General features: G+C 39.2%; 2 protein-coding genes across 2 annotated transcripts in view; one reads left to right on the forward strand and one right to left on the reverse strand.

The window, feature by feature from the left end:
- Positions 1 to 6880, forward strand: part of cax2 (cation/H+ exchanger protein 2) — a 17010-nt gene extending 10130 nt beyond the window's left edge. Inside the window, exons 8-20 of the mRNA XM_078256742.1 lie at positions 1693 to 1884; positions 1989 to 2088; positions 2171 to 2312; positions 2485 to 2668; positions 2861 to 2960; positions 4069 to 4202; positions 4306 to 4337; positions 4801 to 4913; positions 5015 to 5160; positions 5247 to 5341; positions 5422 to 5500; positions 5592 to 5700; positions 6464 to 6880. Of these exons, the coding sequence (XP_078112868.1) occupies positions 1693 to 1884; positions 1989 to 2088; positions 2171 to 2312; positions 2485 to 2668; positions 2861 to 2960; positions 4069 to 4202; positions 4306 to 4337; positions 4801 to 4913; positions 5015 to 5160; positions 5247 to 5341; positions 5422 to 5500; positions 5592 to 5700; positions 6464 to 6537 (1500 nt within the window). The 3' untranslated portion in view covers positions 6538 to 6880. The remainder of the gene's footprint in view (positions 1 to 1692; positions 1885 to 1988; positions 2089 to 2170; positions 2313 to 2484; positions 2669 to 2860; positions 2961 to 4068; positions 4203 to 4305; positions 4338 to 4800; positions 4914 to 5014; positions 5161 to 5246; positions 5342 to 5421; positions 5501 to 5591; positions 5701 to 6463) is intronic.
- A 468-nt stretch (positions 6881 to 7348) lies between these two features.
- LOC144522004 (kelch domain-containing protein 10-like) lies at positions 7349 to 14178 on the reverse strand. Its single transcript, XM_078256743.1, has 10 exons — positions 13935 to 14178; positions 13048 to 13140; positions 12499 to 12720; positions 10801 to 10955; positions 10510 to 10658; positions 10320 to 10404; positions 10177 to 10243; positions 10042 to 10089; positions 9811 to 9950; positions 7349 to 9322 (listed from the first exon to the last, which is right to left on the reverse strand). Exons 1-10 carry the CDS (start codon positions 14017 to 14019, stop codon positions 9113 to 9115), a joined length of 1254 nt encoding a protein of 417 aa, XP_078112869.1. The 5' UTR covers positions 14020 to 14178; the 3' UTR covers positions 7349 to 9112.
- Between the last annotated feature and the right edge of the window lie 3985 nt (positions 14179 to 18163).

Below are 18163 nucleotides of genomic sequence, written 5' to 3' on the forward strand. Positions count from 1 at the left end.
TTGTCTCATCTGTCCATAGGATGTTGTTCCAGAAATGTGAAGGCTTTTTTTTAGATGTTGTTTGGCAAACTCTAATCCGGCCTTCCTGTTTTTGAGGCTCACCAATGGTTTACATCTTGTATGAACCCTCTGTATTCACTCTGGTGAAGTCTTCTCTTGATTGTTGACTTTGACACACATACACCTACCTCCTGGAGAGTGTTCTTGATCTGGCCAACTGTTGTGAAGGGTGTTTTCTTCACCAGGGAAAGTATTCTTCGGTCATCCACCACAGTTGTTTTCCGTGGTCTTCCGGGTCTTTGGTGTTGCTGAGCTCACCGGGTGCGTTTCTTTCTTTTTAAGAATGTTCCAAACAGTTGATTTGGCCACACCTAATGTTTTTGCTATCTCTCTGATGGGTTTGTTTAGATTTTTCAGCCTAATGATGGCTTGCTTTACTGATAGTGACAGCTCTTTGGATCTCATATTGAGAGTTGACAGCAACAGATTCCAAATGTAAATAGCACACTTGAAATGAACTCTGGACCTTTTATCTGCTCCTTGTAAATGGGATAATGAGGGAATAACACAAACCTGGCCATGGAACAGCTGTGCAGCCAATTGTCCCATTACTTTTGGTCCCTTAAAAAGTGGGAGGCACATATACAAACTGTTGTAATTCCTACACCGTTCACCTGATTTGGATGTAAATACCCTCAAATTAAAGCTGAAAGTCTGCAGTTAAAGCACATCTTGTTCGTTTCATTTCAACTCCATTGTGGTGGTGTATAGAGCCAAAAAGATTAGAGTTGTGTCGATGTCCCAATATTTATGGACCTGACTGTATGTGTATATATATATATATATATATATATATGACTAATCAATTTCTCCTACATGAAAACATAGACTGCATATAAAGATGGACAACGCGTCTCCACTTCCTCCCACTGTTTAAAAGTGAAGCAAAATTATCCCGGATACGGGTGCTGCCATCTTGTAACTTTGGAGCCAGAGTCTGCGCAGAAAAGTCTCGCCCATACAACCGCCTGACCAAACACGGTCATTCACAGCTGTCACTCATGTCATCAGAAAAATTAACACTTGAACAAACATCACAGTGATAACAACTACATAAAATGACAGAAACCATCTTTGGGAAAAAAGTATTTGATGTGTACTCAGATTTTTTTTTATTTGGACCATGTACCATCTGCTTACATGGAGGGGGTGGGATTTATGACTTATACTGCAGCCAGCCACCAGGGGGCAATCCAGATGTTTTGTATATATACAGTCCATGCATCAACATATGTGAATTTTACTTATTGTTTCCTTCCAGTTTAATACTGTTTTTATTGTTCTTAACGGCTGTGTCTATTTTAATCTCTCTTTTTTTCACCTTATACTCTGTTGCTTTGCTTTGTTGTACTGTATATCTTTCTGCTTCTGTGTTGTGTCTTGTCTCGTGCTAAGTCCTGTGTTGTGCTTTGCTTTGTTGTTTTTGTTTTTGTTTCTTTGTATTTTAAAAAGCCTTTTTTAACGTCGAGGACAAGGGACTACAGATGAAAAATAGCCTTTTGGCTAATTCTGGCTTTTTTAACCCATGGGAAATCATGTGTTTTATTAATTTGCACTGTCCCCTTTCATAAAATAAACTGAATTGAACCCCTACATGGAACTCAAAGGAAATGTTTTCTTGTTGCTGTGTAGCATCGTTTCTCCACCTACGTGTGGCTGCTGCTGGGATATCCTCCTCTGGTGGTCATCCACTCCCTGGCCTGCTTCCTCTCCTGGATCCTGGTCTTTACCATCCCTGTTTTCAAGATGAACGCACGGACACTGCGAGTCATTCTTCTCTTGGCTCCTGAGGATGTCTCTGTCTCCACTTGCTCACAGAGGAAGGCAAGGAAGATATTTAATATGTATGACCCACAGCACATAAAACTGATGATATTATTCAGTGTTGTTTTACTGCACCCGCTTCTTTGTTTTTTTTTTACCCTTAGCATCAAGTCTCTGAGACCAGAGCACTGCTGTGCTGTTACCATGCTGCAAACTGGTACTACTACAAGTACACTGTTGATGGGATCAATGTGTTCGCTGTCAGTATCCTTTACCGGTGTGTGTGTGAATCGGTATGTAAGTGTGTCATATGAAGACCTGTTATCATCTTTGACCCCCATCTCAGACCTCCTCCCTTTAGTAATAGTTGCTATAGTAATTGGATATATTGACAGAGAAAACCAGTACGCCAGCTCTAATGTCAAGTTCGCCATCGCAATCTGCTCCATCATACCTCTGTCCTATTATATTGGTATGGGCATTGCCAGGTGAGCTGTTTTCATCACTTTAAAACACACCAGTAAAAACAAGTGAAATAAAATACATTGAATGTGATGTTGCTCTATACATCTAATGTACAAAAAAAAAGGAAAAAGAGTAACAGATGTTCTTACAAAGCAGCTTCTGATGTGAATTGTCGATCATTTCTGACACTTGCAGTATCTCAGCCCAGAGTAACTTTGCAGTGGGTGCGGTAGTGAACGCCACCTTCGGCTCCATCACAGAGTTGACCTTTTACATCACAGCCCTGCTCAGAGGTCACCAGGCCGCCAACCCGTGTCTGCAGGAGGTTGTTAAAGCAGCACTGACTGGCACGCTGCTCGGATGCATCCTCTTCATCCCTGTGAGCCAACCTGCATTTACATCACATATTACAGTTTTTACCACATTTACCACACAATCAAACAGCCTACCATTATAATGCTGTATCATTTCAGCAATCGGTGAATCACAATAGAGACAAAAGTCACTTTCAAATGCACAACACTAATACAGCATGTGCAGTATGAATGAGGCTCCTTTGTCTTTTTCTCAGGGCGTCTGCATGATAATCGGAGGGCTGAGACACAGTGAGCAGAGATTCAACAGTCGCTCTACAGGAGTGAGTGCTGCGTTGCTTTTCATCTCTGTAGGAGGCAAGTATTTTATACATATGTACTGTATGCCATCATCCAGTTCTACAGTTTTAGTGTCAGAGACAGGTGGTAATAACAGCAAAAGAAGTTACAGAACTTTTTATGAAATAGAAACAAGAAACAATTTAGTCTTTTCTAGCTGTATTTTCAGATGCAAAGCACCTCTTGAAACTGACTCCTAATGTACTCACAAACTCATTTGTTCACATGTAGTTAGCTGCAGTTTCTCTACCGAGAGAAGCTTTTTCTTCATTGCCAGCAGTAGCAGTTTAGGCCTCCAGATGCAAACATGTTGTTTTTTCTTCCTAAAGACGAAAGGACATAGTAGCAGCTAAAACTTTGACACTTGCTCCACCTGCAGGCAACAAATGTTAGAGCTACAGTTGTTTTCTTAGTTTGAAGCTGCTGTTTTCATTGTGTTTTTTATCATAGACTACATGCAACACCTGCACAACCTGTTTGCTGAAATAAATTCTATAGATTTAACATAAATGTGTCACACAATTATCCCTTGGATATTAACTTATCAAACAAAAAAAAGAGTTTGTAAATTCATTTTAAAAGGATTTTCCTTCCTAAATACTGTGTCCATTAACCGGGTTTAGCATGAATCTTATTTTTATTTTTTTTAAAGATTATTTTTTGGGCTTTTCCGCCTTTTAATGGACAGGACAGGTGAGAAAGGGGAGAGAGAGGGGAAGACGTGCAGGAAATCGTCACAGGTCGGAGTCGAACCCTGGACCTCTGCGTCGAGGCATAAACTTCTAAATATATGTGCGCCTGCTCTACCCACTGAGTCAACCTGGCCACCGCATGAATCTTTTTTTAAACACTTGATCATTAAAGACGTAAAAAATAATGTGTTCAGAGATATTCCATCAATAAAGAAGAGATGTGTAGATTATTTCAACAATGACCAAGTTCATACATAAGTCAAATATTCAGCTCCGAAGGACTCAATGAATTAAAAAATGCTTGGTGATGCTCAGGTGATGGTGGCAGTGTTTGTTATGCTCTATTTCTGTCTCCCAAAATTGAAGTAAAATGCAGTGTAAAAGCCTTACCAAAATGTTATACACTGGCTCATCTCCCTAACTGTCAATGGCAGGTGTATTCGCCCCCACGCTCTTCTCCAAGGCTTATGGAAATCTGGTGTGTGACGCCTGCACCAACTCCACTGGAGGAAACAGCTCGAGCAACAGCAGCGGGCAGTTTGTCTGCCACAACTGCCACTACGATCTGGTCAGCATCAATAGTCTCATCCTAACAAGCACATTATAACAAACAATATATGACTTACATACACTATATTATGTATAATGTGATTTTATGTTTGTCTTAACAGAACAACGGTACATTGTTCCGAAACCATGTTGAGTAAGAATTTCCTTTTTTTTTCATTTGTATACTGACTGTAATATAAAGGCTTTTAAACTCTTCTTGTTGGTGCATTTAAGGGTGCTCTGACATCCAAGTGTCAAGAGTTAACGTTTCCACAATGTCTGTGTTTGCTTGTTATTTGTCTTCTTGGTATAATTTTCAGCAGCACACTCTAAAGTCTCCGATTTCGGAGCTGAATGCACCCACAAGGAGTTTTCAACACGTTTCTCTTTAGGTTGATTTTCATTCTAGTGAAACAAATGCAAAACAATGTCTGTCTAGAAGGAGATAAATCAATCTAAAAGAAGTCCATGCTGTAGAAAGTGATGAACACAGATTTAAGGTATAATAAAAAGACCAGAGGCAAATAAGCTCAAACCTCCTAATCCAAAGCCACCATATGGTCTTTTGAGTTTCTTCTTTATATTTCTTCCCTCTCATTGTGTGTTCTTGTCGCAAGGCCACTGGTGTACACAGTGTCTGCCCTCTTGCCAGTTGCCTACATCATTGGTCTGATATTCACGCTGAAGACACACTCCCACATTTATAACATCCAAGTTGGAGAAGGACAGGGTATGAGTCTCCCTCCCATAAATCACAGTTAACGGCTAATACATTCCACTACAGTACAACAGTGAGGGCACAGTTGTCTAATGATTTGTTTATCTGTGCAGTGACTGGCCACCATGGAGCAGTGGTCCACTGGTCACGGTGGAGGTCTCTGGTCATCCTCATCATGGCCACTGTGCTCACGTCTGCTTGTGCCGATCTTGCCACCGAGCACATCCAGCCCATACTAAACCAGCCCAACATCTCTCAGGTCAGGACTTGCACATGAGCTCGCTCAGTCAGTTTTTATGGGGTCGTTTCCTCCAGCTGTGCTAACGTTTGTCTTTCTTTCTCCAGTATTTCATTGGGGTGACAGTTCTCGCTATGGTTCCTGAGATCCCAGAGATTGTTAATGGGATACAGTTTGCTCTCCAAAACAACATCAGTCTTAGGTAAATCCTGTCTTATTAAAGAAAGGTACTCAGACAATTTAATTATCATATTTGTATCTAAATGATTTGTCTTTTGTCAGCTTGGAGGTTGGAAGCTGTATTGCTGTTCAGGTCTGCATGCTACAAATTCCAATTCTGGTCTGCTTTAATGCCTTCTATGTAAGACACCCAGTTTGATCACTGATTCATTCATACAAATACCTACTGTTTACTTTTTGATAGTTTCTGCAATCATCTCTGTTTTTGACAGGATGTGGGATTTGTACTGTTATTCAGTGACATGCACCTATGGGCCAGTATCTTCAGTGTAATTCTTGTCAACTACATTTTCATGGACGGCAAGTCCGACTATTTTCAGGGTAAGTTTTATTTTTTCAGTGTAATCAAAGATAGAACATCCTTCATTGGGAAACATGAATTTAAATAAATGAATCTTTAAATGATGTCGTCTATTGAATCGTCAAAAAAAATGAGTTAAGAAATCTTTGCTGCCCCCTTGTGAAATATGTAAGATTTGGACAGGAAGGAAAGCAGAGCGATCAATCGATATGGTTCCACATATTTGACATTGTTAATTACAGATTGCATATACTTTACATGCTGACCATTTTTTAAACTCTAAAGGTTTTTTAGATTGATTCCTTTTTATGCTTTGAAACCTTGCTGAATATCAATCGCAGTACTACTTAGTATTACTTTACACTGTCGTCAACATTATGTACATAACATTGTTATACACAATGGTCGCTGGTATTTGAGAGTCAGCCGCGTTAAACTCACATGCTAATAGCAAATAGGTTTTAATCCTGATGATAATCCATGATTCAAACCTAGAAGACAAATAAACAGCACATTAGGATGTTGTCATAGGGATGTGAATGTGGTTATTTATTGCATTTAAAAGTATCTGTTCAGTGGCCAACTCTTAAACTGAAGTATCCTTGAACACAGCCCTTGAGCCCTAGAGTCAATGATCCTGAGAGTGTTCTCAGTTTTATTCAGAAAATCTATCCAGAGACTGCCAAAGGTGTCCCAGTATGGTGGTTTGATGAATGTAATCTTAGAACATCAGGGATCACATCTGGTTTAACCCAATGATGTGTTACACCCCCCGCCCCCTAGGTACAGCTCTGGTGGTTGTCTACCTCATTCTACTGGCTATGTATTACTTCGCTCCATCTCCAGCAGGCTGCTGACTGTGGGACTGACACCTTTTAGCCTTGCAAGTTACCACTGCCTGTAGATGGGATTTTATCCAGACAGTTAGGACTACCTGATCATGTGTGAATCCTGACATGGGATGTTTATTAAGTATTTAATTTCTCATGCTGTTTTCCTAAATTATACAAATGAAAGAACTAAACGCTTTAATCTCAGGTAGGTACTTGTTGCTCAAATACATTACTACTGTAAAAGTTTGTAAGCTAAAATACTTGTGTCCTCAGACTCATAACTACTTATGATCTTTGTAGACTGTGGCTAAAGAAAGAAATCAGTATTTTTATAATGCAAATAAATATAATGTAGAGTATCTGCACTAATGCAGTTAGTTAACAATGTTTCCTATACTTTTTAACTCAAATGTTAAATGTCAAAGATATTGATATGCAACATTATTTTAGATAAACTAGCACCCTATATTTGGAAACTGTCAATACAACATTTTGAAAAACTGGCTGCCTGTGTTTTTATTGTTTGTACGGACGGGAATTACAAAACATAATGTACATTACAGCCATATTTGCTTTTGAGGAGGCGTTCACCTTCCCGAGAGTTTATGTAAAGTGACATGCACACCATACTGACATGCAAAAGAGATAATTTAACTTTCATTAACATAAAAAATGATGCAAATATAAACATCTCAATCTTAAGCAAGGCAGTACATTTACCAAGTCCAAGCACAAAGTGAAACTGTTGCTTCAGAATAGGATATAAATAATGCTGTAACATGTCAAACATAACAAAAAGTAAGTTTAGTAAGAGAAAAAAAGTAAGTAAGAGTTTTGAATGTGAAAATGAGCATTATGATACAATACGTTTTAGATGAGTTAGCTTAGTATTGTACCAACAATTAAAGTGAACATGAGATAAAATATTTAAGGTAGCGTTTGACAAAATAGGTGAAAAAAAGAGGCAAAAGTGTGACTTAATACAAGCAGCTGAAATGTTACTAAAGTATAAGAGTTACGGTCCACAGTAGCCACGAAAGATTAGTTTTCATGAGTCATCTTGGCGTACATATTTCTGTCCCAAAAATGACAGCCTGTTGACATTTTGGTGATGGTGATGCTCTACAGACGGAGTCTGATCACAGTATTTCACATCCTGAGTACACCTTACATACCTTATTACTAGTTAAAGTACCACAGCACAATGTTCTCTGGAAAACAAGACAAAAGTTAAAAAAAAAAAGCATAGCCTTAAGCAGTATAAAAAGTTAAAATGGAGTTTAGGCATACATTGGGAACTGAAATGACCATTAATTTAAGTGTAAAAGAATGTAGCTGCACGCTTTGCTACAATAACAAAAAGTTTTTTCTTAAAATCAAACAGCAGCACAGTGGTAAAACTAAAAAGGTAAAAAAAATTATTTGAAAAATCTTTAGCCGCAAGGGACATCTCCTGATTATTTTAGCAACAAAAGGCTCATGTGGAGAACACCCGGTAAAGCACATGGGGGGAAAAAGGCTGCATTTGCACAGCTCAGAGTAATAAACAAATCAAAATCTTAGACAGAGATGTAAAAACCATGTGTGGGACATTTTGGAAATTCAGAAGGCACCGAATGTAGAAATGAAAAAGGCTTGAGAATCACTGTGGAGCTGCAGGTTAATAAAATAATTTCTAAATTATTAAGCTTAATTTTTCCTAAAAGAAAAAAGGAAGAATAAACGAAGAGGCACTAGAAGATTCACAGTGATGCCATGTCGCAGCCGTTTTAAAAAGGCTTTTGTGTTTTCATCTGATCATAAGGCCTAATGTGACCAGTGAGGGGAACATTTTCAAATTTGAACTGTACAGTTACAATCGAAGCTCAATATCAGCATGCAATCAGAAAGCCCTTGAGGCTGAAACATGATGCCTTAAATAATTAACCTAATTAGACTTTTAGGTATCACAGTTTCACGTGTCCATGCTTTATCAGCAGTGTCTTTTCAGATCATCTGGCTGATTTCTAACTAACTGAATGGAAATTTAAGTTTATATCACCATGGTTTGTCATTTCTGATCTAATCTACCTAGGTCACAGTGGGGACTGAACATGTGGCAAAGATTGCAAACAGTGTTCGACGAATTTCAGCTACAGTGAAACAAACTGATCTCTGAATTAAATCTAAAATGACAATAGCAGAAGCAACATTCATTTTGCCTTTCAATAAGTGATCTTTGGAACAATTAACTATTCCTGCTCTACAAGTTTCTGTGACAGTGATGTGTGAAAAACCAACAACTGGGAAATGTGTGACATAGTGGACCCAGAACTTTGAGTGCAAAGCACAAGAAACAGTGATTCTGATGGATGCATGCAAACTCAAATCTGACACATTCACATACAGAGAAACACAAAACATTGCACTTTGCATTTAAAAATAAGCACCTACATTTACATAAAACTAAAGTTAAAAGGCATTCAAAGTTTTTTTTAATAATCATCTGACATCAGACTTTCTTCGTCCTTTTCGAGAACTTTTTTGCAGAGTCATCAGTTATATTTTAGAGTCAGTGCTGTTCCATCACATACCACGTCCTTCAGTCTCTGTGCTCTGTCTATTTGAGCCGCTGAATTAGTGTGTGCGTCAGTCCCATGCTAAGCAGCTGAAGGGTGGACAGCTGGGCTAAGTGAGGGAACGTTTTCAGCAGTTTCTCCCAGGTCAGTTCCAGCAGGCTGGGCACCACCAACCACACTTTGTACAAAGAGCCAGTCCTTTTGTTCCCAGACATGTTGACGACGCCGCCGTGGACGTACATGCAGCCAGCCTGAAGAAGAAGGAACAGTTGCAGACATTAGAACTGCAACAATTAGTTGATTAATCAATCAACAAAGAATGAATGGGCAATGATTTTGACAATCGATTAAATTCATTCTTGTAAGCAGTAACCCTCAATATGCTCTAGTTTCAGCTTTGCCAAATGTGAGGATTTGCTGCTTCTATAGAATTGTAAATTGAATATCTTGGTTTTTGGGTTGTTGGTCAAACAAAAACAAGACATTTGAAGATGTCATCCTGGACTCTGGAAAATTGACATTTGTCACCATTTTCTGTCCATTTTATAGACTAAACAATCAATAAGTTAATAGAAACAAAAACACCTGCAGATTAACTGATAATGAAAATAATGATTAGTTGCAGCCCTACCGCACATAAAACTGTTGTCCATCTCCGTGTCGATTTCTTTTCTCAGTGCAGAAGAGAAATCTGCTGACCAAGATAGATATAGACGTGTGTGAAGGATAATTTACTCACTGGAGTGACGGCAGCAGAGTGAAAGTATGCTGGTTCTGGCATGGCAGCAGGCAGCTTGGTCCACTGAAAAGTCTGCAGGTTGATCTTCCACAGGTCGGATAGGATCAGCTCTCCATTATAACCCCCACATATAAACACCTCTGGAGGTAGGAACAGAGTGTGACATGGTTAAATAAACAAAACATTTTAGACAGGCATGTCCAAATAATGCTGCAGGGAAATACTCCTTACCATCTTTGACCTGCACACAGCTGTGACAACGGCGGGCAGCAGGATATCCTGTGATGATTAGTGAGAAATTCAATGGGTCGTCTTGAAATTTGACTTTATTCAACAAAACAAAAAAGCAAAACATGGATCACAAACCTATTTTTTCATGGGGTTTGGTTACCATTTCCTCCCAGTAATTTGTCTCCAAGTTATATGCGTGAATCTGATGAAACAAATATTATAAATTAAGGACTAACACACTGTTTTTCTGTCAGATTTTATGTGCTTGTTCCTCTCACCTTTTCCAGGGTATATGACGTCCAGGACGTCCCGCCTCCTAAAATGTATATTCTCTGTCCATCATGAGCTAGTTCGTGTCTGTACCTGTAAATGCATTCATTTTCAGTCTATTATATATATATAATATTCTGGGGGATTCACTATCAATCATACATACTGTAGTTGTTAAAACTACATCTGCTGTCTGACCTCTCTTCAGGTAGGTCTGATGGTACGTTGTTGGGTTTGAGGTGGGTCCACTCTCTGGTGGTCAGGTCCAGCCGGTGCAGGTCGGTGCTGTAAAGGTAGCCTGTTGTCCCGCCAAAAACATAGAGGTAGCCATTTATGATGACCATCGCCTGGAAATGGAGAATACATAGATGTTTTGTTGGTGGAATACACAGCTACATATAGTAGTCAAAGCATTATGAATAAATGATGACAGTGAACAACATTTAAGGACTTCAGCTTTACATGTAAACCAGCTATAAAAACACGTACCTGTCCGTAGATCTTGTTGGGTTTCTTCCCTCTGCAGTTGAGCAGATTCCATCGTTTGTACTGTACATTGCAAACATGGACGTCATTGCCGTTGTTCTCACCAAATGGAATCCCAGTACCACCAAATACAAGCAGGTTGTTGCCATGTAAAACAGCTGAGAGAGAGAGAGAGAGAGAGAGAGAGAGAGAGAGAGAGAGAGATAGTCACTACTACAGTTTGATATCTTGCTCAGAATACCTAATAACGTTGGTTCAAACCTGCATACTGGACCATTTCACTCCATGAAGCTTTAAAGAGTAACAACCTCTGGTCCAGTATTGAGCAAGATCGCTACAGTCGGCAGCAGTGAAACAAGCTACAATGCAAGTTATAGGGCAATTGCGCACCTATTTACGTCCACAAACACTATCAAAAGCTGTCTTGGTTCGTCTTTCCACTCTTCCAACAATCACCACTATGGTTTGGTTGAAAGAAACCCATAATTTCTGATTTACATGTGGAAATATACTGGATCTAGACACGCTAAAAGTATTTTTTATTTAAACAGAGTATGGTGGGTTTTACTGATCGCAATCTTGGAGCAATTCCTGGTTAAACAAAAAGGATATTACTCTTAAACAAAAAGGTCTATCATGGGATCCTTTCCATTATGATGTCAGACACTTAGAATAATAATCTGAGCCTGTCAGTGACAAAAACAAAACTTTTTAGTGGAAGAAATTGACGATGCACATTTGCCCTGTAGAATTACATTGCAGCTGACAGTTACATCGTTCTCGCTTTATACTGGACCAATGTCAAAGATTGTTGTTCACATTAGTCACCAATGCATGGGAAAATAGGGTCCAGTTTGAAAAAAATAAAATTACCCAAGTTACAGCTTCAAACATACAGTATTAAAATGTATTTAAAAACGTCCCCTGTGAACACCATAGATGCAATGTTTTGATGAATTGGTCCCCATGTTGTTTGTAGCTCATGAGCCTCTAACTATAGTTAGTAATATAGTTAATGGCAATAACACACATTGTAAAAAGGTATAAATGAGCCAATAAAAAGGAGAGACAAAGACCGCAGGTTTATGTAGCCAAAACATTCAACATTTAAAAATAGGTTTTGCAAATGTTCCATGACGTAGGAGTGTTTTTTTCTTTTTGGATAACTTAAGTCTCACTCATCAGAACAAACTAAGTCTGTGTACATTTGGCTTGAAGTCACTGGAAGAAAAAAAAAAAATAATCAGGTAATCTGGTTACTCAGGTGCATGTAAACACACTGATTGTTTGCAGTGTGTCAGACAGCTTACATAGAAAGCATTAAAGCTGCACTGTGGAGTTTTCTTGTCAACAAAGTTTCTGTTTACATTCAGTGTTACTCAGCAAAACGCATTGTGTGGACCTTGAGCTCTCACAAGTGTTGAATACATTTGCTTTGTCATCAAACATTTGATTTGCATTGTTTAGTCTTAAGTCTTTTATCCCTGCCTTTGTTGGCACATTGCAGTGTTCCTTGGTGCATTACTGGCAGGGATGTGTATTGCATCATAAACCGTGACGCTCCATAGTCCTATTAGTGGTCATACATTCCACAGGGTACCTTTAAATAAGACCAGTAGGTGGTTATAAAAGGAGAGCAGGTGGGTGTGTGCAGAAGGTTTAATTCTGATTAGAAATGATGAGTAGCACATCAATCTTTACCTGACATAGAGGCCAGCTCTGTGGGCATGTAACCCTCTGTGCGGACCTGCTGCCAAGTGGCTGTGGCAAAATGAAACCGCCAAAGCTCCCTGAAAAGAGGGTAGTCTTCATTCTCTGACCCGCCTGCCTCCTCAAAGTCTGGGTTGTAGCCTCCAAACACATACAGGTTGGTGCTGTCTGCAACACAGCGGTGTCCGCTCCGAGCAGGGGGTACACCGTGTCCTGTGGAAGGAACAGGTTCAAGACAGACAGAATGTGAGAACCCTGATGTAGATGGAAATGGAGATGGTGTAACCATAAAAGAACACATCTTACAGCATAAATATCAAGACAACACCATGTGTATCATGTTGTGCTCACCAAATGTAGGCTTATTTTCTGTACCTACAAATACTGTACGTGAAAGAGACAGCACTTAGTGGGTTTTTATAACATTACAGTTACTGTATGCATTTAACGGGAGTGGGACTACTCAGTCGCTTTTATCTGACACAGATCTCCTTCTCTGAGGAGGAACAGTCTGATGGGGAGGTCATGTTCTTTGAGCACCTTCTCTCAGAAACCTGTTGGGGATCCGCAGGTTGGGGCAGGAAGGGGAGAAGATGCGCCGAGCCTGAAGCCACCGTGCCCTCTTCTTGGAGCCTGTCAATCAGTCACCATACCACAAGTTAAAAAAAACAAGGAGACAGAAATATACTTAATTTACAGCCTTTATGTCAGAGGTTGGACGAATGACACTACTGACATCTAAGATTTTACAGTTTGAGGATAAATTGAAGAAAGAAAAAAAAAGTCTCTGGTTAAAATGTTTATCATCAGAACTAGTAGATACCATTAAAAGTGGACCTTGTCACTGACTGAGTTAATAGCGACTGTTTGTCTCCGATTTTAATAGTTTAATTTAGCTTAATGTTAATGGTTGTACCAAATGTCATTATTTCTGTCATGGCACACATTTAGGAGTTGAAGGCCGTTTGACCCATCGAACATACATCATACAACTTTCATTACTTACTATTGTATGCAAGTAATGGTTATTTTCACAACAGTGAGGCAACCTAACGCTAACCGTTATGTTGTCCGTTATCAGCAGTGTCTCCTCCCTCCATGAAGCTAATGCTTAACCCCCTCTCTTGTTCTTTCTATCAGTCTCTCATATTCTAATCGATATCTAAAGAAAATAACAAATGATATGCCTGCTGTGTTCACTTACTCAATGATTTGTGCGGTCTTCCGTAGCAACGTCAGCTAGCTTTGGCCTAACGTTAGCGGTGATACACCTCGTCGCTAACTCACAGACAAACCTCGGGCGTGTAGTGTACACAGACAAAATAACAATGACTAACGTTACCTAGATTAACCATTAGTTCACTGTTTGCTTTGCTGACTGTACCAGGCTGCTTGTTCTTGCAAGGCAGTGGGTTTTGTGTACAAACCTGATTCGCGGATGGAGGGCCTCCACGACAGTTTCTCAAACTTATTGAGCTGACTCAAGGTTCCGTCATGTTGGGCCGACGACATTTCGACAATGAACCACACAGCCAGGGCTTACACCCGGACCTGGACCTGAACCCGCTTCAGTTTAACCAGACGGAGTGACATGAGCTGCAGCAAGCAAACCAAAATAAAGAAATAACACTGCCGTCCACAGCTGCTGACTGCAGCGTCACAGCCAGCTGGCCTGAACCGACCAATCAGAGGAGGGGGGAACCCTTGATGTCGCGTTCAAGACTCACATGGTGTTGTTTATATCTTTTGAAAGACTGCAGTGTATGTACAATGTATTTAAAGAAAAAAATAACAGGACGTAAAAAGCTCTGCATTCTTTATGCGGTTAATAAGTATACAAATACGTTACTTACCCCAGAGAAGTACCACCAGTAACGGACAGAAGTAACAGACCACTAGAATTAAAAGTAGTCTTTTCAGTAAAATAGACTTTTCAAAAAAATAGTGAAAATGCCTATCACTATTTCCTAAGGTCCAAGGTGATGCCTTCGAATTGCTTGTTTTGTCAAAAAATCCAAAGATATTTTATTTACAATCAAATAAGACAAAGAAAAGCATTAAATTCTCACAAGCGAGAATCTGGAACCAATGAATGAAATGAACCTTAACAATTGATTAATCAGTGACTTATTTTATATCTGTTTTATGTCAGATAACTGGGCGTAACTTTATCTGATATTGGTAAACATCTGGGATTTACAAGGCGTCCTTTAATTAAACAACCCTAAAGTGAATAAAGGGATCAAAGTAATGTCGTATGAAAAGACTTGGTTTTGTCTCTAATATTGCACCATTCAGTTTAATGTCACAGGACCTTTCTAACTGTAATTTGTCTACTTAATGACTATAGCTACTATAGTCAAGTCATTCTACTAAAATGTGTAAAGATGTATGAAGACTTATAACCTGCCAAAAGGCAAAAAAAAAAATACTTATTTTATGATCTTCTGGGGCTGCTTTGCTGACACGTGGTAATCTGGATTTGAAGATCATTGGGATAGGCTGAAAACAGATCAATCCCACAAGAAACTGCTATGGCTTTTTAGACTGACTGAAAATAAACAAAGTACAATTAAGAATTGTAACCATGAGTTGCATCAGTGACTGTCACAGAGCAGATAATGATCATGAAAAGATTGGATCAAACTCTCTTTTGTTTGTATTTTCAGTGTTGTTTTTCCTGCAGTCCACAGCAAAAGTGTTTTTGATTGCGTTGTTGTTGATGTTCAACATTTAACACCATTGCTGTCAAGACCCTATAGTTGTTACGATAAAACAACTTTTTGTATTGCACTCCTAGCCTGTTTCCTGGTGAGATAGAGTAGACAATGAAGCATTCTATGTAGAAGTAAGTCGGTAAGTAAGTAAAATGTATTTATATAGCGTTTTTCAAAGATAAAAATCACAAAGTGCTTTACATAAAACATACAATATGATACATATTTAAAACACAGTGCACAATTAAAATCACAAAGTAAAATGTCACTGACGGTAATGACAAGGTGTGAAATGTCACTGACAGTAATGACATTTCTGAACAATGAGCTGTAGCTGTGTTAATGAGATTAAACTGGAGATGAGTTGACAACTTTGGTTCATTCCAGTGATCTAATCAGATTAATGGAGGTCATCACTTGACACCATCTCATCCAAAGTGATTAGTTTGACTGGGAGATGCACTACATTCATGATTTTTGTTTGTCCATGCATTAAGAGATTATGAATGATGTTATTTAAAATAGGCCTAACAAAGTATTATTTTATATTGATCTGGGAACAGGGCAGGTCAATAGTCATCTTCTAGCATTAAATGATGGATCTGACTTTCCAGTCTCATTAAATGACACATTTGTCATGTCAATGCAATTTGGTATGGGTTGAGCAATGTGATGCACAGACGCTAACAAGGGTGACTCCATTATAAACCTTCCATGCCCTGAATACACAAACACAGAGATTTACACACTCCGATGTACATAAATACCTACAGTATGACAAAGAGCAGTGACAGCTCTGGCAACTCAAAAGAAGAGCAGCTGGTGTATGCCACATTATCAAGTAATTATAGGGAATTCATAGTACAGCTTAATATCAAACCAAGTGGTGTACTCTGTTTACATTTGTTACATGTGGTCACATGATCAGACATTTTGTTTCTGTCACATGCATGGCTCTCTTCTTGGCTCCACATGGAGGAACACATATGACAACATCAGCAAAACAAAGGATTTTTACTTTATTTTTACTTATTGTCGTCGTATGACAATCAAGGGACCTGAAGCCAGGCCTATGTGACATGGAAAATGTACTTTTTCACTCATCTTAAGTGTGTTTTCACATGCCTGAGTGTTCACATATATACAGTCTAGGGCTGCAACTAACGATTATTTTCATTTTTGATTAATCTGTCGATTTTCTTGATTAATCGATTAGTTGTTTGGTCTATTAAATGTCAGAAAATGGTGAAAAATGTCCAGTAGTGTGTCCCAAAGCCCAACATGACGTTCTCAAATGTCTTGTTTTGTCCACAACTCAAAGATATTCAGTTTACTGTCGAGCGAAGAAACAGAAACAAACAAATATTTACATTTAAGAAGCTGAAATTTTTAAAACCGATAAATCGATTATCAAATTAGTTGGCGATTGATTTAATAGTTGACAACCAATTGATTAATCGATTAATCTTTGCAGGTCTAATTTACACACACACACACACACACACACACACACACACACACACACACACACACACTACTGCAGACATGTAAACAGGACGTTAGCTTTTCAAACAGAAGTATGTGGGAAAAGATTTTGGATGACCTGAGCTCATTGACTGTAAACCATTATGTTAAATTCATTCTATTTGCCAGTAGCCCTAGGAAAATATATTTAGGTAAACTAGAAGGCAGATGTTTTCCATCGCAAAGGCAATAAATAAACAAGCTTATATCTTGTACTTGATCGAAGATGGACTACTATGTTCTTTAATTACCAGCTGTGACAGCGATGCTGGTATTGTTTTTACCTTGTGTGTGTGTGTGTGTGTGTGTGTGTGTGTGTGTGTGTGTGTGTGTGTGTGTGTGTGTGTGTCATCGTTGCAAAATTTAGTCCTGGAGACACCTAACACTGTAGCGGTGGTTTTGAGTATTTAACCAGGTGTTCATATGTCTGTCTGTCTGTGACAGATTTTGTCACTGTGACAGTGTCACATGCAGTGCAAGATGCAGTCACGTGACTTTACAGGTGTGTAGTTGAGAAGGCTGAAGTCCAAAGTTGTGTGTGGTCTGAGCAAGCCCCCCCACTTTACTTTCCTGGCCTGATTGGGCATTGTGGCTTTTGTTATCCCATCGCAAGATTGTCTGTAGTTTATACATAGTCTAGATTTTCTTTTCCAAATTCACACCTTTGCCTCAAAGGGCATTACATGACCACATTTTGCCACGATGACACACACACACACAAACACACACACACACACACACACACACACACACACACACACACACACACACACACACACGAGGTGAAAACAATACCAGCGTTGTTGTAACGGCTGGTATTAAGTGTCATATGTAGAGCAGACAGAAGTAGCAGTAGCATAACAATATGTAAAAACTGTAGCCTATACAATGCTTAAAGATGCACTATGCGTTCATGCATGGTTTCAGCGCGATTTCATTTTTATCTCAAATCGTAGGCATCTGTCCTTGATCCGCTAGCTGCCTGCCTCCTGAATACACTGTGAAAAAGCCCGGTCTCGGGAGACAACATAGGGGGTGTAAACGTCAAACAAACACTAGAGGGACAGGATAGGCACCAAAATAAAACAAACACGTTCCAGCCAATCACCAACAAGATGGTTGGGGGAGGGGGTGGGGGTTAGTGACAGTTAGTCATGACAGTTGGAAACATGGGGGGAGGGGCGAGCTTGTGTTTTGTTTGAAATTTACTTGGAACATCAACAGAAAGTAACGTCATACAGGAACGCATAGTGCACCTTTAATATACAACAGTAGGCAAGCAACATACACCTGCAGCTTTCAAGGAGATTCAGGGTGCATTTCTTAATTTTACTGCAGTCCATCTTATCTTTTATCAACATATATTATTTACTAATTGTAAATAGTTTTATCTCTTGAGATGTGGAGCTTTGGTT

This window comes from Sander vitreus, chromosome 8 (assembly GCF_031162955.1).
Source record: "Sander vitreus isolate 19-12246 chromosome 8, sanVit1, whole genome shotgun sequence".
In the NCBI taxonomy this organism is placed as follows: Eukaryota; Metazoa; Chordata; class Actinopteri; order Perciformes; family Percidae; genus Sander; species Sander vitreus.